The sequence below is a fragment of the Lates calcarifer genome, linkage group LG23 (genome assembly GCF_001640805.2).
Source record: "Lates calcarifer isolate ASB-BC8 linkage group LG23, TLL_Latcal_v3, whole genome shotgun sequence".
Lineage (NCBI taxonomy): Eukaryota > Metazoa > Chordata > Actinopteri > Centropomidae > Lates > Lates calcarifer.
The window spans coordinates 15316640-15338639 of NC_066855.1; the positions used below are offsets into that span (position 1 = coordinate 15316640).

The window sequence follows — 22000 nt, forward strand, 5'->3', positions numbered from 1 at the left end:
AACAAGTCTACTCTACCTTTTTCATGTGTCCCTCCCTATACCTCCCTCTCCCATTTCCCTCCCTCTTTTCACTCTTTCCTTTCTTTTCCACATTACCAGGGGGTGGCGTGTGATTGACAGATGGGAACGAATAATAATTTTTTTTTCGTAACCTAAGGCCATCTTCTGTGATTGGCTTGCCAGCTGACATCTCCAAACCTCATTCCCCCCGCCTCCCCTCTCTCAACCCCCCCCCCCCCCCCCCTTTAATATTGGGCCTGTGGATGAGGCATCCTGAGGGAGAAAAAAGTAGAGAGAGAGAGAAAAAGATATCTACCTTAGGGAAGAACCTCAGAGAGAGGGAGGGAAGGAGAGGACGGGTAGGAGCGTGTGTGCATGTGTGTAAGAGACACTTATTCTCTTAACTACTAGGAGACAGACACACTTTCCTGGCCCGACTCAAAGAAGGGGGGAAAACAGGAGGAAGATTTTTTTTTCAATATCATTTTAATTTTCCCCTCATTCAACAATCAAGCTGCCCTAAAGCTTCTCTTCCTGGAAACTCTTCTTCATTGCCTACTGGAAGTTCTATGTATTGATCCATTTACCCTCTCACACACTACAAGGCTTACCTCATGGATTTGTATCTGATTGGATATTTGATGTGTGTGTGGTTGTCCAGCTCACGGGTGCTTGGAGGCTATCCCATCTGGTGGTGAGTACAAATCCACAGTTTCAGCATCAGACCCTATAGCCGCATAAAAAGAGAGAGTCTTTTTGGTCAAATGATCATTTCTGAGAGGGCAGAATGTGCACTTTCAGTTGACTGCGTGGAAAAATGTTCTCCGGCCCAGTCCAAAGAATCTTAACCTCAAATACTAGTGTAACGGAAAAGGCTCGCCGTTCTTTTCCCCTCCACACTCATGTCCATTTATCACATTGGAGTATGTTGTGATGCAAAGAGGGTGATTTTTTTTGTTTGGGAACCATTAAATTATTAAATATGTAGACTTCTTTTTTGAATTTAAGAAAAAAACACATGAGCGAATGGTTACCATGTTGATATGAATTGTCAACAACACTGAGAGGACTTGCAAGGCATTTCCACACAGCAGTATAAGTCAGTAAGATCATTCATTATTACATAAATTGTGGCTATCGTTCAAGCACAATGACAGCACTGATGTTGCTCATGAAAACTCAACAAAGCCTCAAAAATGGCTTCCTAACCCTAATCCTAATCCATAATATATTTATTTCTTGATAACAACCATTTAATTTTGGGAAGTACAACAATCGTGACTTACAAGATCAGCGTCATTTTGTTTTGTTTGCTATTGTGCGTCACTGTCCCACATTGAGGCCGCCGGCACCCAAACATACCGTGAATTTTTCTTTCTTTTTTTTCCTTTTTTTTAGTAGATGTATGGCATGCACTGAACATATCATTTCTGTCACTGACAAAGTTGCACACAATTTTAAAATATATATATTACAAATTTGCAGTCTGGCATAGGGTATTAGTTGTAATTAAATCAATCCATTTGAAAAAAAAAAATTGTACCACAATTCACCCCCTCCACTACGGATTTGTCAAGAGACAATATGTTTAGGTGCCGCAGGGTTTTATTCTTTGTTAAATTATCCCAGATCGCTTTTGGCACCAGCAACTGAAATTTAGAGGTTTATCTCATTACAAATTCAGCTACAAGCAGCTGACCTCATAGCTCCTGGTCGTCTTTTGTAACATAAAGCTTCTATTTTGGTGATATTTGCGTAGGCGTATGACAAAGCTCTTCTGGCTCACGACACAATACTTGTCAGAGCTACTGCACTTTTAGTAGCCCAACTAGCATATGGTCCCACCACATTGCTGTCCAAACCGCAAGCATCTTCTGGTTTCATTTACAGAGCAGGCAGCTGCCAAGCACACAGGCCACAGGGCTGAAGTGTTAATGGCAAAGAGGACTTTACACCCACTCCTGGCTTCAGCAAGAACCATCAGACACCAGTGACAAAGAGCCTGGATTCTCTCTCTGTGAATTACCTGCAGCTGTTCTGTTTAAGGAGCTTACATGACAGTGGTATAATGTTCGAACCCTAACAATGCACGCCACCTTTGATTTGGGTAACAAATTTTGAAGTGTAGGCTGGGGTAAGGGTTACTGGGAGGGTGGAGAGATGAAAAGCCGAGCCGTAGCTCCAGGTGACTGGGCAGGTGCTGAGGAATGGGTGTCAAACGGCGCTGTCAGTGGCATCACCCCGCGGTGTTGAACATGTCCAAAAGGAGACAAAATGAGATGGTGCATCAAAAACAAGAAGGTGCCGAGTTACAGCAAGGGCCCAGGCAGACTCCTCTCAGCTTCTGTCTCAGGGGCGATGACTTGGCCATAAATTCTCAAGCCAAGGTGGGACGGGTTGGAGGGAAGAGGAGTTTTGACTGCTTTATGCCTGGCAGCCTTGCTTTTACAAGATGGGGTGTTGAAAACAAAACAGAGCATAAATAACTCCAGTGATATGCACATATGCATGGATGAAGATGAGGTGTAGTAGAAAGAAAAAGGCATAGCAAACTAATGAGGTGGGTTTGGAGAGGCGAGGCAGAGCAGTGAATTGCCTTCTTGAAATGCAAGAATGTTGGGAAAACAGTTGTTTTGTACAAAATGCGTAAAATCATGGTTTGAGAGAATTCATGACAGCTTAAAGCTGGTGTGACGCCACATAATCCACAGGTCTCACTGTGTCTCTGTCCAATTATCTGACAACACCATCCATTCTGTGTGGTTTGAAAATGAAAAAATAAATGTTCTTGGACTTATTGCTGTGTTTTGGTTTCACCTTTTAACCTATGTTTAATAACCAACGTATATCAAAGTCTAAGACCTTCAGGCTAAGCACTATGCTGTCCAAAATTTGCTGTTCTTATTATATGCCAAATTTGTCATTAATACTATTGAACTACCACTATTGTATTAAGTCAGTTTGGCTTAACTCATCAACTATTTCCAGAGCAGCTTAAACCACTCTGTCAGCCAGCAGTGTATTTGTGTTCTTGCATAAACACCACTGGTTGTAAGTGAATGATGACAGTCACTTTCAGCAGGGAATTACCTCAGCTGAATTTAGTCCAATACCATCCGTGGAGCATCAGCGGTGATTATCGGTTTAACTCTGCCATATCACACCGCACAGCCACACGATGTTCAAATCCAATAACTCTTATTTTCTTAATCCTCTGTTATCATCACCGCTGTTGAATCTGCATGAGAAAGCACAAACATTGTGCACTTGATGTTAATTTTGTTGATGCTCAGTCTAATTTCATGTCAGGTCATCTCATACATGGTCAGCTTTTCCCCTAATTTTTTTCAATTACTTAAGATTTTAATTGTTGTGGTTATAAACTCAAACAGAGAACAATGGGAAGGGTGAGAGTAAACTGACTGAAAGATGGATGAAGAAATGATGCGAGTGATAACTGCTGAGGTTTGCTGCTGCTGGAATAATTGCCAGCTTCAATGAGCAGCCAATGCGGTCCTAAACAAACAATGTGTCTTTGAATTAGTGTACCTAAACAGGGTTTTGCTTTACTTCCAATCAGGTGAAACATCATTGGCAGTCTGGCATGGACCATGAGAAATGTAAAGTAGATATCAATGGGTAATATTCAGCCACTAGGAGTAAATCTGTGTCAGATCTGTATCTTTAAAATTTACTTGTCCAACTGTTTAAATCCTCTAAATTCATAAAAATGCAACAATACAAGAATTCTGGACACTTTAAAGCTTTCAGTGATTCAATTTTACATCCTTTCATTAAATTTTGGAGCATGTATAAGCCTAAATGCAGCTTCCTGGCTAAAATTGTGTTTTCTGTTATAAGTACTATTTGTAGAAGTTTCAGGAACCACTGGGGCCTCAGTAATATTAGCTCGGTACCTCTCGAAAGATCTCAAGCAAAGCTATCTACGTTTACCAAACTTCCCAGACCTTTCCAGTTCAACCTGAGCGGCTTAAAGGGGGGCTTGAGAGTACATCTCTGGGTCTCAGGAATGTCATTATCTGATTGTGACGCCCCCCCACCTCCAATTCTCAATCCAATCTTCAACCCCAAAACCCCTACCACTGGCGAAGGGATCACTTAAATGATTCTTACCGCGAGAAAATCCTCCGTCTGCCGTCTTGTGTGAAAAGATCAAGGATGTTCGGGTATTATTCTCAACAGTGCAAGTGGAAGGTAGAGAAAAGAGCAGGAAAGTCCAGAAGAATGTCATTCATATGAAACTTTAGGATTCCATTATGAATGGCTGAGAGCTGCCATAGAGCCGTAGAGCCAGGGTCAAAGGCAATTTAGGGCTGAAGCCCAAGAGGAATATCTCCGCTTTGAGTGACATCCACAAGGAATATGACAGGAGTATAGTCCTCAAAAATATGTATGTCTATGTAAGACCTTAGGCCTAAAGCAGGTGCATTGCCACTGCTAAGGTATCAAGGACATACTGAGGCAACATCTGTCAAGGAGTTGAATCAAAACACTTTGATTTGAAAGACTGTCTTGAAACCAAAATGTTTTTTCACGTATTTCATCATTTCAAAGAATGTTTCTGAATAAAATGATCAAAAATATACCAGTCATGCACTGGGTCCGACACGTCACCTCACACATCTTTACAAGACCGTCTGCAATAATCACGCATCGTGGGATGACATTACCCAGTCAAACCCAAGCTAGGTGAGAGGTTCAAAGGAGAGTGGTATTTCAAAGCAGTGAGGGCGAGTCCTAATCTTCACCCACCATCAAAGGACATGCAAAGTGCTCTTGTAGGAAATGACAAAGTCCCCCAGTGCACAGCTATTAGGTGCACTAAAACACAGGCCAGGACAGTTCCTCAAAGGGAAAACAGTCAACGGCCAGGGGCAAAGAGATCATTAGGGGACACGTGTGGAGGTACACACACACACATGCACACACACAAAATTTAAAGTCTTCATTACCTGGCTGATCTCACCTGTATGGCTTGCTACAGAGGTTAATTATTAGCAGAAAGCAATTTCTCTGACACACAGGGGTCAGTGGCAAAGATGTGCTTATCACACCTGTACAGCCTGTATTCAGTCCAAACCCTCAGGTCACTGACCAGGTCAACCAAGCAACTAAAATATGCAGTGTGGGAAGGAAGAGAGGACTATCACTCAGTATCCCTGAATTACAAGCAGATCTGGTGTACATACTGTCAAAAAAAGGTGCCATGAACAATTTTGAATAGAAGATGGAATCACACAACTTCATCCAAAAAAGATTAACTTAACAATGACATGGTAAAATAATTTGAACACATTTACCCTTGTCGGGTTATGAGGTTATATATCTTTAAAGTTTTTCAAAAACAGCAGTGATATGATATTTGAGTTTCAGTATTTAAACCAGAATAATACAACCCCTTTTTTCATTTAACTAAAGAAGCCAAACATCTTAAAAGGTTAAGTACTCTCTAAACACAAGCAGCTGAACAAAAGCATTTTCTAAATAAAACAGACTAAAATTGGCTCATTTTTAAAAAAAAATCTAAATCAGGGATTATTAGATCAAAGACGAAATACACAAGATTGTAAATCTGACCAGACATTCAGCCTGCACCTAAAAAGCACTGACATACAACTCCCTGCTCTGTAAACTGGTGTAAAGGTAAAATGGAAAAGTAAAAATATGCATGATAATTGGATTCATAAAGGTGAGGACCTGCAACAGCAGATCAGTGGAACTGGGGTTAGAGCTGTTAACCAGTGTGGGCGATCAGCGGTTCTGCCTCTGAATGCAATATCTGCAGCCTGGCAAGCTCTGCTAAACCAGGTTTATGCCCAAACAATGTAGAATCACATCCCAGTTTTTTCACATGTTTTTTCAAACCAGCCAAGCATGAGAAAGTCAACAGCAGTTAGGTTTTTAATTACTTCTGAAGACACTATGCGGTGTTTGAAATTTCCACAAAGAAATTCCAGACATACAATGGAAGATTCCAGACAATCCATTACGAGTTATGATTTGCATAGGATGCATTACTGCTGAGAATTCAAGCAGCAGTGCCAACAAGCAGCCGCTAATGAGCAGTGTCAGGGAACAATGCACTGTTTGAGCTGTGGTTCATTCACAGTCCCTAAAGACTCTCATTCAAACCAGCTTTGTCCCCCCAAGACAACAGCTCAGACTCTGTTGTGTCCACCTACAGGCAGACCGAGACACCAAGCTTCCAGTCTGACATGCATTTGTCAGTGCCTTGTAGTCTCCAGTGCACTTCTGCACAGAGCTACTGCTGCTCATTCACTCCCTGACAGGCAGGTTCACAAGTTTATACCCTGTTCAGTTTCCCTCATCACGTCTCCATACTTGTGACTGCAGGGGCTCCTTGTCCCAACTCCACACTCTCTGCACCAGTCTGCAGAGAGAGGGGAGAGGAGGGGAGGCAAATGGAGGTAGAAAGAAAGAACAGGTTGGAACATTTTTCAGGGGTCCTTTCATTTTTTATCTGATCAGCCAGGAGCTGTTGGACTACAAATCAAAAGTGTGCTAAAGAAAAAGAGAAGGCAACAAAACACAGACAGAAGCTTTGCATTCCAGCCTCCACCAGGAAAAGTCCCATCCTCGGGCAAAGCCGGCAACTTTCCTTGGCCCACTTACTCTCTTTCGAGTGTCTTTATCTCTCTGCAGACTCTGTTGTGGGATTTACAAATGAGATTCTGATGGCAATGTTTTCAGTGCACATCTCTGACTTCTCTGCTAGGGCCTCATTTAGCAACTCAATGTCCTCCAGGCAAATCTGACAAGTTGAGCTGCGGCGTCAACATATAGAGGTAAATTAGAGGTAGATTGGAGTTTAATGCAAACATTATTCTCAGTCAGTTACTGCAGAGGCCTTTTTCAGGAGCCTGACTCTCACAGAAGAAGTGACAGAACACACTTCAGCGCTTCAGGCACAAACTCAGCATAAGCTAACATTATTAATTTCTCTTTAATGAAATAAGTTAACTTGTTCAGACATGGATTAGAGCAACTGGCATCCATCGACAACATTCACTATATGCAAATATAGGAAATGGGAAAATAAAAATGATACTTAAGTTCATTTTCAAGAGCTAACCTAAATGTTAGATACTGTAAAAGAGGCAAAGGACATGAATTTTACTAACTCTGAAACTGACCCAAAATGAAACCATCAAAGTCCAACCCTAATTGTGGCCTTCCACGTACAGTATGAGGTGTAGTTTAATACATCATCAGCCCTACCTCTCCACTTGACCTGACAGCAATAGCCTGGAGAGTGTCCCAGCTTGTGATTAAACAAAATGGAAAATTATATCATTGTGTGTAACAGTTTTCAGCATGTTCTGCAACAAGGGTGCAAGCCCGGCACAGAACAAAGGGCTGTTTAAGTGTAAAACGAACAAGGCATCCACCTCTTGCTAACATAAGTGAAGTAGGAACTTACAAGTAGCAACACAACTATGTGTTCTCTCGGTCTTTATACATACACTCAGGTTTCCATGAGTCTGTGAGCAGTGCCTAAGGAGTAATGTATAGAGGGATGGATTGTGACAGGCTCTCTAATCCCTCTCTTTTCCTTTCTGCTTCACTCTCATTCTTCAACTTTAACATTCTACTTTGCACTGAACGACAAACTACAAAAAAAAGCTTGAACTCAGTCAATCCAGACAATATGAACACAAAACATATTGCAAAATGTGTCTTTTCTGACCAGCACTCAAGGACGGTAATTGCAGCAGAAACCAGTGGAGAAAGTAACCACTTAACCACAGTAGCTTACATTATACTAAAATGTGTCTCTAATATTTAGTCTACCCTCACTGATGCTAATCAAATGGAAAGTGATGGAAACACCTCAGCACCACACACTGCAGCCTCCCAAATTACTGTATAGTTAAATTAACACCCCTCTAAAACAGGTTCAGCAAAAGATGATTATAACCTTTATGATGGTAGGATTTATTGCAGCACTGCTATATTTGACTATACAAGTTTTAGTATTACCAACAGAACATAGTTTCTTCTTACTTTACAGATTGCAATTTTACACACAAACTATATGGTGAGCTTAAAAATATGCATTAAAAATCTATTAAATTAACTAAAAGGAGCCTATGTGAAGATGTTAAAATTAGCTCCACGTTCAGCTTTTAAAAGCTGCATGCATCTTAATACTTCATCAATGGTAACAACCCACCGGTAAAATCTATAATACACTAATAAATGTTTATTTAACAATAACCACTTTATTGTTGACCACTTTACCTGCATGATGACTACTTTAGTTTTTAGCCACAATGCGCCGATGTGCTTTCGAATTTGAAATGTAGAACTTTTACTTGTGGAACACATTAAGCTAGATACTGCCTCTGTCAACTGAAAGATAAATTCTTAATACCATTAATTCACTAACACTGAAAAATGTACATTCCCTTTCTTCAGTACATTAAGTTTTCGTTAGCTAGCAGTGACGTCGTTGGGCAGCCTAGCTACTTTGTTATTGACTTGCTTGGTGAAATAGGACAACACAAAACCCCGTTATTGGACAAATACGTAGTATAATGATGCTGAAAATTAGCATTCGTAAAACTGCGACTCTTATCTGACTACATGAAACAGTTTAAACGATTAAAGACATTCTTTACCCAGCTGTCATGTAGCATTAATCATCGTTTTACATTTCATGCGTCTCAGAGCTAAGCTTAGCAAACACCCTTTCAAGTAAAATTCATAGTGAAAAAACAGCAGGTTACTTACCACCGTCTTAGCCGACATTTCCAGATTCTTCAAAGATTTCTTCTTGCATAACAAAGAAAATGACTTAGCTAACTTATTAGACAATTTCTAACTAAAGATGGCAGATGGAAGTGAACGTATACTCTCACGCTTACTCTGTGACAGAAATAGAAAAAAATACAAATAACATGCTTAATAGGCTGATATACAGTGAAACGTTAGCATAATCATCAATACAAATGTTTCAAATGTAAAAATATGAGGGGCATAAAATGATTTCCTAAACTAATATAAAACTTCCTTGAGCATCACAGGTACAATATAACCCTGGACCATCTGTATTGTGCATGCTCACATGAAGGTTTTACACCTTTGACATGTCACAATTTAAGACACTTTTTTCAGTATCCAAAATATATTACACTAAGGTCAGGGTGATTACCCAAAACAGTGTAAACTTATTTCGCCTTCCTCTCTTAAAGATAAGCAGCAACCCTGACATGAGCAGGCAACTGATCATTGAGACCTTCTATATGATTAATGATGCAAATAGGCTGGAGATCAACACTCAAGCCTGTTCTTTGATTCGTGCATGTAAACCCTGGTCATGAACTTCAAATTGTTTCTGTAGGCCATCAGGCTAAAGGCAGTGAGGTCAGATGTCATGTTCTGCTCAACAGGTTCAGGGGGTCATCTGGTACTTTTTGTGCCTCTGGACATAGGAGTCTGTCACACAAAGTAAGCTCATCTGTGCACAGACATGTGCTACACACTGACCCCTGTAATGCAGACCTCCCACAAAAGCAGCTGCAACATATTTCTGACAGTACAAGATTCCTTGACTCACATGCTTGAGTCAAGCTGAGCTTGCTCAGAGACAAAATAAAAACAATATGCAATAAAGTCACCCCACACTTCACTGTTCTAACCAAGCACCGGAGCTTGTAGTGATTTTATTGCACTGGGAGTGGTTGAGTCAAAAGTTTTTGTTGACAGTGTTATAGTCTTGATTGCGTGAATTTCCACTCTTTAACAAGGTGTGTGGTGGAATCCCTTTGTTTCCTCTGCTTCATATCTGTGGTTTCCAGCAGCACATCATACTTTCACATCAGCCCTGTTTAGATACCAAGAAAACCCCCAACCAAGCTGTAAACCCCCCAGGCCAGTAGAGGCCCCATACGGACCTGCCTGGGCATGCACCTGCCAAGCCCTGCAGTTCGCTGCTGCTCTGCTGCTTGTCTCGTCCCCTGCAGCAGATTCCCCCGGCATTCTGCCTCTGTGGAGGTCTCTGCGTCTGCTGCTCCCTCACTCGGTTGAGACACGTTGCTTGTGGCTTCCGAGAAGTGAGGCAGAGCAGGCAGGATCAGCATGGCACACATGTGGTCTACATGCATGCGTCTGCGTGTGTTTCTGTTTGCACGATACGCCTCATAACCCCTCAGGGTTAAGACTCTCATTAGCACCTAGCCAAAAAGATATCCCTTTCATCTCATCTGTCCATACGGATTAAATGATGCACATCCTCTGCAAACAGAGACAAATAGGCTGGCAGATCTACAGCCTGTAGTCTAAACATGCTATGGCCACCACAAAGTCCCATGCGGTTAGCTAATTGATTCCATCAGAAATCCCGAATTCACAAGCTAAGCCAGTGTCTAAGAGTTGTGGGCAAGCAGTTAAGCTGTCCTGAATGGAACCTGAAATGTAGCAAAGGCTGGCACTGTGGTCTAAATGCAAAGATATCTTATTTGAGCAGGAGACATTTTTTTCTTTTGAGTTAACTGACTGACGTTATTGGGAAGCATGTGACATGAAAAGTTCAAATCCAAGCTCTGTGCGGGGCATCATTCACTCTGGTCCATCCAATGACTGAGAGATTAATGGGCAGTAACCAAACTAGCAGACAGTGTAATTAAGGTCCTTAGTCACTCAGTCACCAGACAGAGTGAAGTCAGCAACACTTGAACTCAATGATGTTGTTGGAGTTGGGGCTGGCAGATGAGCTAATGTGGCTGCCTTCGCTTGGGTAAACTTAAGACAAGAACATGAATGGAGATTGATGAGCTCTATCAAATTACTAACTCTACATGGGAACATCAAATTGGGAGGAACAGCATTTTAAGTTTGAATATGATAGAGAAGAGACTTATTTTTCCTTGCCAATGGTAGTGTTTGATGAATTTTTGAATAGTTTATTTGACTGCGCCATTTTTGAGGAACTGTGATCACTTTCTTATTGAAATTTAGGAGCTGTTGATTCAGTGTCAATCAGGAAGCTTATGCCTCCAATAGAAGTGGCTCATAGCTGATTATGTGATCATCACATATTCCATAAGACCAGCTGTAACAGCAAAAGAGATCAGCCTCATGCCTCAGTGTGTAAGCTCCACTGGCAAACCTTGATACCTGGGAGCCAGCTGTAACAATGCTCACCTGAGATCAAAAACTGTGCATGGGAGGGGAAAGGGGTGTTGGGATATGAGGGCAGGGTTTTGGTAGTAGTCATTGGTAGAAAGCAAAAGCACACAAGAGCTGTGAACATATCTAAAGGGGGATTTTTTCCCTATGACTTCAATGGCTTAACTTTTGTGGTGGGGTGGGGCACTGCGCTGCACTCATCTGTCAGAGTCAGTGGCTGCTGTGATTGGGTTGCGCCCTGCGGGGGTCCTGAGGTCATCCTGAGTGGCGCTCTGATCTGATCAGTGTCAATTGTTCCTCCGTGATCCTCTCATGGCCTCCAGCGCCACGTTGTCCGCCCAGACTCAGCCAAGTGCTGGAGAGTCCGCTTAACACTGGTAAAGCGCTTCTGTTCGAGTTCTGTACTGGCAGCACATCTTCACATCCCTAACATCCGAACACTTAAATCACACACAACTACTGCAGAGCAGCCTTCAACTCTCAGGACTATACTGAAACATGTATGTTTCCTCAGCTGATATACTGTAGGCTCAGAAATAAATAAACAAGAAATCTGAGCCCGCAAACTACAATAAACCCATGAACTTCTGAAAGAAACCATAGTGTTTTGTTTAAGCTCGTCATCACAAAAAGCATGTTAAAACACGGGCATGGCAAACATGTTTTCTCTCTCCCTTTTATTTTCAAGAGAAATGGAAAGCAATTAAAATTAATTACCTGAATGAAACTATAATGGTTTCTGGCATCACAAGCTGATCTTGGCTGTCTCGCTGTGGTGATTAATCCCTGCTTAGGCACATCTGCATGAGCCTTCTGGTGAGGCACATAGCTTCAGATATGCTGTTTTTTTGGCCATCACCAGCAAGCGTACGCTGTCATTCTTAAAACATCAACTCCAGAGGAAAACCACAAATTAATGATGGAACTGCAAAGGCAGGTGTTCTCATATATTTGAAATTGTACAAAGGGGCTTTTCCCAAACTTAGAAGACAGGTTCTTGTGCGTTATCTGTTAGATCAGCAGATCTGTGTATGCTAACAAGTGGAAACACTCTGAAAAGTCAGTGCTAATAGCTTGTATCCCTGCCCTGAAGTGGGCCTATTAACCTCCCCCTCCTGGTGGAAAAAAAGAGACAAAATAAACAGGAGCTCTTAGTATAAACTACATTAAGCAGATAAGTCAATAAAACACTCAAGTATGAATCACTGTATTGTCACACAGCTACGCTTACAGTAAAACCTGAGATGAATGAATATATAAGCGGCCCCTCTTGTGAAGCAGGTTGCCTTTCACAGAGGCCTCCCTGGCAGGTCACCATCACTGCTATTGTGGGGTTGAGTTCAGGGAGGGCACAGACTTGTACTGAGAGGCAAGCGATTTTAATTCCCACATTCTTTAAACTTGTAAAAGCACCAAGGCTGATACAAAAGATTCAGATGCAAAACTGAGTTTTTTTGTTTGATGCCTTACTTTAAGGATTTTTTTTACACTATCTAACTAAAGAATATGCAAACAAGATTACAAATCTCACCAGAGATTCAGTGCCAACTTTCAGAGCTTGATATACCAAAAAAAATATTGAGGTTTGATACTCTTTTCATCACTTTTTATTCCCAGATGCAGACGTCAGCTAATGATACCTCCCCTCTCTGTGTGTCACAGGTCCCTGGCCCTCGGGCAGCAGTACTCGTCTCTGGGCTCCCAACCCATCCTGTGTGGCTCTATCCCCGGCCTGGTGCCCAAGCAGCTGCGTTTCTGTCGCAACTACATAGAGATCATGCCCAGCGTTGCTGAAGGCGTCAAGCTGGGGATCCAGGAGTGCCAGCACCAGTTTAGGGGCCGCCGATGGAACTGCACCACCATCAAGGACAACCTCGCCATCTTTGGCCCTGTGTTAGATAAAGGTAGGATTTTTTTACAAGTACAAGCACAGGAAAAAGACAGGAGGCCTCCCATGAATATTATTGCTGTATTTTGTAATGATGTACACATGTATCTGAGGCTTAAAATATAACATAATTTTATGATCTAAACAGTCCGTGCCAAACAACACCTGACTGTAAAAAGTAAGCTGTGAAGCTGAGGCTATTGCAAGCTGTTACAAAACGTAGCATTTACCAGTTTCCCACCCTGAGGCTCAGCACTGCCTGTACTCTGGGCTTTTGCTGACTAACGAGGGCAATTACAATAATATACACCTTTCCTGGCTGCAGTGAGAAATGAGCGCAGGTACAAGCACTGACACATTATTCAACCTACCATCTATCTTTACCTTCAGAATCGCATTTGTCTTCAGCGTCAGAGGCTTCATTTTCAGTTTTCCCAACCATGTTTACACTCTCATACATGAAAGAGGGTCAGCGTGGTAAATCTATCAACAAAACCTGACAAGTACTGCTGATGTACTGGAGACATCCATCAGGCGCTTCACATGCAGAATAGTAATTGTCCTTTATACATCCCACTGAACCTGACAGTGGGAAACAATAGGCGCAGGTGTCCTGCTTTAGGCCTCGCCGTCCCTAATTATACAGGTAGAAGTTTGTGTGTTGTGAGCGAGGCTGCTGATTGGAAATGAATTACCCTGTGTGTCAGAGGGGAAGGAATCTGGGCAGAAATGGGCAGTGCGAGCAGTCCAAGCTCCTCAGTCAAATAAAAGGGAGAGGGGAGGCCAAATGAGATTACAGGCAATAGAAAAGGGCCGGGGGGCTCCGCTCAACCCCTACTGTGCATGAAGACCAGTGCGCGCCTCACACAGTCCAGCTCCCACGGACGCCCCATTCACACGCCCTTTTGACTCTGTCATGAAAACAGGCTGAAAGGGGATCTCTCCCAACCTAGCCCGGGTGTGCACTTTGGGATAGGGAAGTAAAGGAAGAAAGGAAGGAGGGAAGGAAGAGGAGAGCGTGTCACTTTGGGAATGATGAATGGAAACACTCAAGTTAGGGAAGGGAGAGCTACCAACCACCAGCCCCAGCCACTGTAAGCTGCGCGTTGGCCATGGTGGTGCTGTTGGTGGATGCCTGGAGGAAGTGGGGGTGGAGGGGGGTGGTGGGTGATTGGGGTCCTGTGGTGGGTGGTGGTGTATGGGATTTCAGCTCGGGGTGTTGGCGGAGGGGTGGCTGGAGGGAGAGGGGAGGGAGTTAGGGAGTTTGGGGAATGCCAGCTCCGGGCAGAGCGGGGCTGTGGGGGCGCGAGTCGCTGGGCCCTTTGTGTGGATAATACAGTGTGACACAAGGGAAACAAAGGCGGATTGATGGGCCCAGCAGGTAGCAGGAGCAGCGCTAGCCTTGGCTAACAGCCAGAGCTCCAGGGGCCCAGGGCTCACAGGCCCATGTTGTGGAGGGCCCAGTTAGGCTTGCCAGGGCGAACAGGGATACCCAACCTGAGGACTGTGTGTCAGTGTTCAGAAATGCTGGAGATATAGATAGGAGAAAGAAATTCAGCTTCAGTGATGTTAATAAAACAACACAAATACTGATCATTGTAGTACAGGCAAAAACACCTAACAAAAACAAGTATTTTTGTTTTGTGACTTTACTTGCAATCACATTGAGGGTGGGAAAATATGACTAGCCTCCAGCCAAACATTAGTAAACTTTGTCTGTGGCTTGTGTAGTGGTGTGACTGGGTCTTGAAAGACTCCTTGGCAGTCGAATAGCAGAGGAATTTCTGGCCTTAGTAGCCACTGTGGTCTGCAAAAAACAAGTTTAATTCTCTGGTCGTGTTCATACAAATTTCAAAACTCAGATCATGCAATTGTGCACGTCAGAAACTGAGGCCACCCGATGCTCTTGAGAAGTCAAGCCACTGCTTAAGGACACCTCCCCATACCTATGTGTGTATGTGTGTGTTTTTGTATGTCTGTAACGGAGCTAGTAGAGTGTAATGGGTGAGCCACGGTAAGTGTGCTGTGATTGTGAAACAATGGTGTCTGGTTACATAATAAGCTGTTGCCTTCAAAGGAGGCGTAACTCCATCCCTCAGTGTAAAAAAGAAACAGGCCGACACACTGCTAGGTTTCACCTGAGGGCCTTGGGCTCTGAACGGGGACGGGTGGGGGTGGGGGTGGGGGTGGGGGTGACAACATTCCTGAAACACTATCCAGATGCAAAGCAGCACACCTCAGGGATGACAGGAGGTCACTGAGATCCCACCGAGCGTTAGGCCCTCCTGACACAACTACAATGGACTGATGTCACTGCAGGGACTCTGCTTTTAGGTTCCTTCATGTGTTCTGTAGTATGTGCTTCCTCATTACTGATGATGATCATATTGTAAATGCATGTTTTGCTATTGTAGAATAAATAAGAGAGGGAAGGTATGTTAGAGTGTTTTTCTATAGGCTTCTTATTTTTTACAGGAACATAAATGTTCCTTCTCAAAGATGAAATGTTGTGTTAAAAGGTGTTGCCTGGAGGTATCCCTTTCAATACCTCTGTCTAGATGTTGGCAGCAGTACAGATTGCCTTGTCCATGTCGAACACAAGACTGACACACTCCCTGTCTCTCTCTTTTTCTCTCCGTCTTGCTGTCTGTCTTCATCTGTCTTTCTCAGCAACCAGAGAGTCAGCGTTTGTCCACGCTATAGCCTCAGGCGGGCTGTTGCGTTTGCAGTGACGCGTTCCTGCGCTGAGGGCACGTCCACCATGTGCGGCTGCTGACTCCCACCACAAGGGGCCTCCCGGGGAGGGCTGGAAATGGGGCGGCTGCAGCGAGGATGCAGAATTCGGGGTGCTGGTGTCCAGAGAGTTCGCTGATGCCTAGAGAAAACCGCCCAGACGCTCGCTCAGCAATGAACCGGCACAACAACGAGGCGGGACGCACGGTAAGCAGATTAAGGAGGATGTGCTGTTAGGTTTATGTATTCCATAGTAGTATACAGTACATGGGCAAGTGTATGTAGACATCTGACCATTACACTCCAAAATCATGGGCAGTAATCTGCTGCTATAACAGCCTGCACTCTTCTGGGAAGACCTTTGAAAATCCTGAGGAAAGCCACTGATGTAGTTGATCAGTCCTCTAGTTCATATAGTATAGATAGTATACATACTGAATACCACAAGACTAAACTGATATGACAATAGTGGTTTAAAAGAGCTATTATTAAGTTTCGCTATTGCTACACAGCCACTGTTAGCATTAAAAGGTGTTTATTTACCAGTTTAGAGGTAACCTTGCAAGTTCAGCGGTGGAAACCAATGCCAATGTGCTGCCTCTAGTTCTAACCAGCTGGTTGGCCCATCTCGTCACTTTCCGATTCACTGCGGTAGTCCAGGCCTCCCTGAGGAAGTAGCGCTGCTCAGAGGGTGTATTTTATCTTCTACAGCTTGTTTTGTAAATGCAGTGATGGCTGAGGCTCTCAGCAAGCACCACCACCTGGTCCTGGCAAAAACACGTTAGGCAGCAGAGAAAACTTACAAATAGGCCCTTTAACAGTTAGAAGATGTACTGAATATCTGTAACTGACTCTGCAAGATAAAGTTGTTGAGTACATTTTGTACAGTCAGGTGGTAAAGCTCTGCAGCACTGTAATACATCACATTAATTAGACAACCTCAGCACAATCTGTTCTATGAATTTCTAAAGGTGAAAACTGAAACCAAGATGCTGTAAACAATGGACAATGACCTGACTGTCTCGCAGAGGGAATGGATTTAGCCAGGAAGCATTATTGTTTGGGATTACTAATTGTTCATGTGACGGGCAGGGATTTGGTATTTGACTTGTCCGCACATTTCTGAGTTTCCACCTGAAAATGAGCACTTGACTTTGAATGACTGGTTAATTACTCATCTAGGCAACACCCTCCCTTTTGCCTTGCCCCCACACCTCGCCTTTCATGCCTTGCTTCCCAATGAAAAATTCCCTGACAGTCAAATAACCCGAGTGAGTTGAGGGGGAAAAGAAGGAAATCAGCTCAGACTTAAAACATCACTGGCTGCTGTCACCACTGGGAGAAAATAGGCTCCCCGGCTGCTCGCTGAGGGGCAAATGGAGGGACCACACGGCAACAAGACAGCTCTTTGATCTGAGTACACAGGAGCAGTCAGAGAGACCACAGGAGCTAACTGAACAGCAGTACTGTCAGGACTCTCCTCTCCTCTCCACCTGGCCCTCTCACGCTCCATTATTTAGCCCCGAGGGCCTCTGGGACTTGATGTTGGCATGACAAGCTCACAGTGTGATGTCACTAGTCCGTCCATCCCCCTCCACCCACTCTACCCCTCACCCAGAGGTGCCACAGCCACCTGCCTTCCGCCCCAGCTGGGGGAATTCGGCAGCTAAATATAGCTGTTGAATTAAAGCACAACAAAATCAAAACACAAAGGTAAAATATGCCCCGCGGCAGCACACTCATGATGTGAGCCAGTGACTTCAGAGAGAATTAGCAGCAGCACAGACCCTCTGTACTTCACAGCTGCATGACACTTAAATAAATTGTAGCCAGTGGCATATTGTTTTTCTTGGCCTGCCCTGTGACTCTTTAGTGGTTTCGTTAGTCTGCATTACTGAATTTCCTGTAAATTTTTAACCATAAAAATCCATCTGATCATGCTTGGTGGTGACTGACTTGACTGCCCCGTAAGCACTGAGTCACTTATCAAATTAATGCCAGCTCATTTTAGTCAATTACACTTTAAAAGAGCACTCCACCCAAAATGCACCTTTTGCGTATCAGATTCTCATTGTCTGTCAGGCTTGATGAGTGCTGTAGCACTGAAAATGTGGTACCTTGTTTGTTCCCAGAAAGGAAGATGGCTTGACTTCACAGCAGTTGTAAGTGGATTCCAGTGGCAACTGAAAGACAAGCAAAAACAAGTGTCAAAACAGAAAACCTCTCACTACCTCACAGCTCCAAGGCTCTGCCACCGTAAGAGTCTTCAGGGATTTATTGACTGAGAAAAGGAAATCCTGATCATATAAATCTGCCCATTTCTGCCCAAGGATCACTAGCTATTAGAATCTGTTGTAACCAGTGATGCAGTACTCCAGCCCAGGATTTGAACTCAAGTCCAAGACTTGTGACTGGACATGAACTTGAGCTCTAATGACTCGAACTCATGCACTGACTGCTTTTGGACTTGGAGATTCTTGAAAAGTTTTTTGTTAGTTTTTTCTGTACAGATATGTTAATACTGTAACATCATGCAAGGACAACCTACATGTAGATTCACATGCATGCTGACAGGTTAGTGCTAAGACTCAACCTTCATGACTTAGACTTGGGCTTAGGTAATGGGGGCTGGACTCAGACCCTTCCTTTGGTGACTTGGGCTCAAACTCTGGGGGCTCGCAACTAGAACACTGGTTGTAAATGCTGCAATCCCAAATTGATGGAGCAAGAGAGCTGCCTCTCAAAGTCTACAAGCACAGGAGGTTTTTAATGAAATGTTGCTTTAAGACTTTAGGAAAAATGATAAAATCTTTAAAGTTAGAACTGGTCTTGGTTTAAATATAAGGTGAACATACTGTAAATGTGCCTTCTGTGTTTCTCAGACCATCCTCGACCACATGCACCTGCGCTGTAAATGCCACGGCCTGTCAGGAAGCTGTGAGGTGAAGACATGTTGGTGGGCGCAGCCGGACTTCCGCATGCTGGGCGACTACCTGAAAGACAAGTACGACAGCGCCTCGGAGATGGTGGTGGAGAAGCACCGCGAGTCTCGAGGCTGGGTGGAGACGCTGCGGGTCAAGTACGCCTTCTTTAAGCACCCCACCGAGCGCGACCTGGTCTACTACGAGGGTTCGCCCAATTTCTGCGAGCCCAACCCGGAGACGGGCTCCTTTGGAACCCGCGACCGAGTCTGCAACGTGTCGTCGCACGGCATCGAGGGCTGTGACCTGCTATGCTGCGGCCGCGGCCACAACACCCGGACTGAGAAACGCAAGGAGAAGTGTCACTGCATCTTCCACTGGTGCTGCTACGTCAGCTGTCAGGAGTGCGTGCGTGTCTACGACGTACACACGTGCAAGTGAGAGAGGCCTGCGCTTTGGGACAAAACTGACTGCTGGACTACAAGTGCTGCCCACCCACCCTTCAACCCCCACCCTGCTACTCCAGACACACACTGCATCCCACACAAAAACATATGCATCAGCACACACACTCAGGCCCTAATGGGTAATGGCACATCAGTAATGGATGCTTCTATAACATTATTTTGTAAAAAAAAAAAAACAAACAAAAAAAAACCCTGCACTAGAATCCGTCTTCCAAACCACTACACCCATTTCCATAATATATCTGACCAGAGAGCGTCCTGCGTTGACCTGACCGCCCTCATTGGAAGAAGTTAGAGTTGTGCCACTTCCCCCTGCAGCATTGGGCCATGACCCCCCCAGCCCCCTCCCCTCTCCCCCCTTCCCCCTTTGTCTTTATTTATTTCCCCCCTCCATGCCAACACAATGCTTGTGGCATGTACAGTAACACTTTTTACCTGTGAGATTAATGCAGTAAAAAAAAAAAAAAAAAGAAAGAAAAGAAAAAAGAAAAAACTTTCAGACTCTCTTTGCTTTTGAATAAAAAGCATTTTCTAACTAACACCTCACTTCTCCGGCCAGTCTGGCTGGTTTTACCTTTTTTTTTTTTTTTTTTTTTAACTAAACCAACCTCTACACCGTCACTTAGTCGTAAGTGATACTGAACACGTCGGCAGCCCCAGGAAACTATCACTTTGTAACTACTGAACTGAACTTTAAAAAAAAAAAAAAACTGCAGGCAAGGCATTGGAGGTGCCACAGTCCTGTCTCTTGTAAACTACTGAGCTGATGAAATCCTCAGTGTTGCTACTCCCTTGCTGACTGACTCTACTGCACCAGTCAACCCGGGAAGCCTGGAAGATATATGCTACAGCCTGATTTTATAGCCCCTGCATTTCTGAAATATTACCAATGGGCTGGGAGTGGAGGTATGCAGGAGAGGGCATGTGTGTGAACAAGCATGCTCATTCCACTAACTAACAACCCTACACATGTATATGTATGCACTATTCAGTTAGTTCATAACTCCAGGTGGTAAAAATTTGAGCATTGTTTATGCGAGCAAATTCTTCTTCATTGCAAGCTAGCAGTCCTTATGAATGACGACTTTGTTCCTACGTTCGGGCTGATGATCAACCTGTAAATTGCTCATGATTTCCACATGTGTGATGTAACAGACAGTTATACATTATTCAGTTCAAGGAGTGCTGTGGTGAAAACAACCAGAAAAAAAAAACAACCCCACACACAGCGCTCAAATTGTATGAGTGAGTAGAAGATCATTTATGGCTGTTTCATTTTATGAATTTATGCATCAGACTTGAGTCAAGCTTTAGCATGCTTAATATTAATTCTGCTCTTACGGGCAACGTGATTATCGGGAGATCTTTTCTATCTAACACTTCACACATTCATCAGGTCTATCTTAGAGACTTTAAGCAGATCTTTCTTTTATCACTGTAATAAAAAAAGAAAAAGGGGGACATGTGACGACATGTGGAGGCCAGAGTGCAGAGTGGATTCTGATTGGCTTTCACATCCATCCTTCTCTCCATATTTCTCCCTCAGTTAAGACAGCTGAGGTTTTTAAGAGGCCTGATTTATGAACTTGTATTCTTGTCAGTGCACCCCAAAAACACTTCTGCCTCGCTGTTTTGGTTTTGGAGCCACTGGAAGAACAATACAGTGCAATTTACTCGGAATCATTTTTTTCAGAGGCATGGATGTCAGCCCAGTTGAGTCTGCCTGGTAGTTTTTAACTGAAGGAAATGGTTTTGAGATTGTTGAGGAAAATAGTTGTGATTTTTTGGGGTGGATAGAAAAAAACACTTCCAGTTCATGTAGTCTCTTGATTGCTGATTCTCGAAGCTGAAGACAGTTGAGCAAGATGTGGATGTGTGTGTGTGTGTGCGCGTGACGGCTGCCAGTGACAAACAGTGGATGGAAAAATGGTTGGCTGGGTGGTTGGTTGGATGGATGGATGGATGGATGGCGGGCTGGCTCTTCGCAATGGTGGAACAAACTGTGAGAGGTTTCCACACAACATGTTCTGACAGTCCCACCTGCTTCCTATTAATTATATTCAACAACAAAAATACAAGTTACCCAGTAGTGTATAGGCTGTCATCTCTTTGTGACATAGCTTAGCATTTGCGTCATCTTCTACACAGCCCTGCCTACCTGGGCCTACCTTTCTGTGTTCAGTCCCCTCCAACCCCCAACCCCTACTTCCCCCGCTATATCCAAAGTTTTGTACAAATGTTTTAAAGTGAATAATTCCCTTTTTATTTTATAATCGTAAATGTTATGTTTTTATAAATATTATTTATTATACAATGTATATATCTGTATGACTGAGCTAAGATTATATATTTGAAGAACAAAACTGTCTCGTCTATGTTGTGATTTTTGCTTCTTGGCCAGAGCTACACACATACACATATTATGCTCCACATGATACCTCATAGTTTCATATACTGTTCATAGACCACTGACTCAGAACTCTAAATAAGAAATTAGGAATTTAAAGAACAAGTTTGGTTATATTCTGTATTTTTCTTATTATCAAAAAATCCCATGAAAAGACAGAAACCATCAATGATATATTGTATTCCTCTCTGAACAGAGCTCCATTGTTGTTTAAATAATTGAAAACACATCAGTGAGCCAGATTGTTGCACTGGGTGACAAGGTCCTTCATTGCCATGAACACACACACTGTAGTTTGACTGAATCCCATATGACTGTCCTGCAGCTAGAAATACACTTGAGCACCAAATGTGTATTCATCCGCATCTGAAAATAGTCCCAAAACAATGCACTATCTACCCCTGTTTGAGTA

General features: G+C 43.4%; 1 protein-coding gene and 1 long non-coding RNA gene across 2 annotated transcripts; one reads left to right on the forward strand and one right to left on the reverse strand.

Annotated features, from left to right (window-relative positions):
• Positions 1-249: 249 nt before the first annotated feature.
• On the forward strand, positions 250-21538 carry LOC108892060 (proto-oncogene Wnt-3-like). The gene is given in 7 exon segments (XM_018689500.2): positions 250-694; positions 12835-13076; positions 15731-15774; positions 15777-15833; positions 15835-15936; positions 15938-16000; positions 18676-21538. Coding segments are annotated over 7 exon segments (1068 nt in total). The 5' UTR covers positions 250-614; the 3' UTR covers positions 19156-21538.
• On the reverse strand, positions 12932-18775 carry LOC108892061 (uncharacterized). Its single transcript, XR_001962403.2, has 4 exons — positions 18649-18775; positions 17911-17976; positions 16337-16560; positions 12932-13061 (listed from the first exon to the last, which is right to left on the reverse strand). It is a non-coding gene; the product is annotated as an uncharacterized LOC108892061 (long non-coding RNA).
• Positions 21539-22000: the final 462 nt, after the last annotated feature.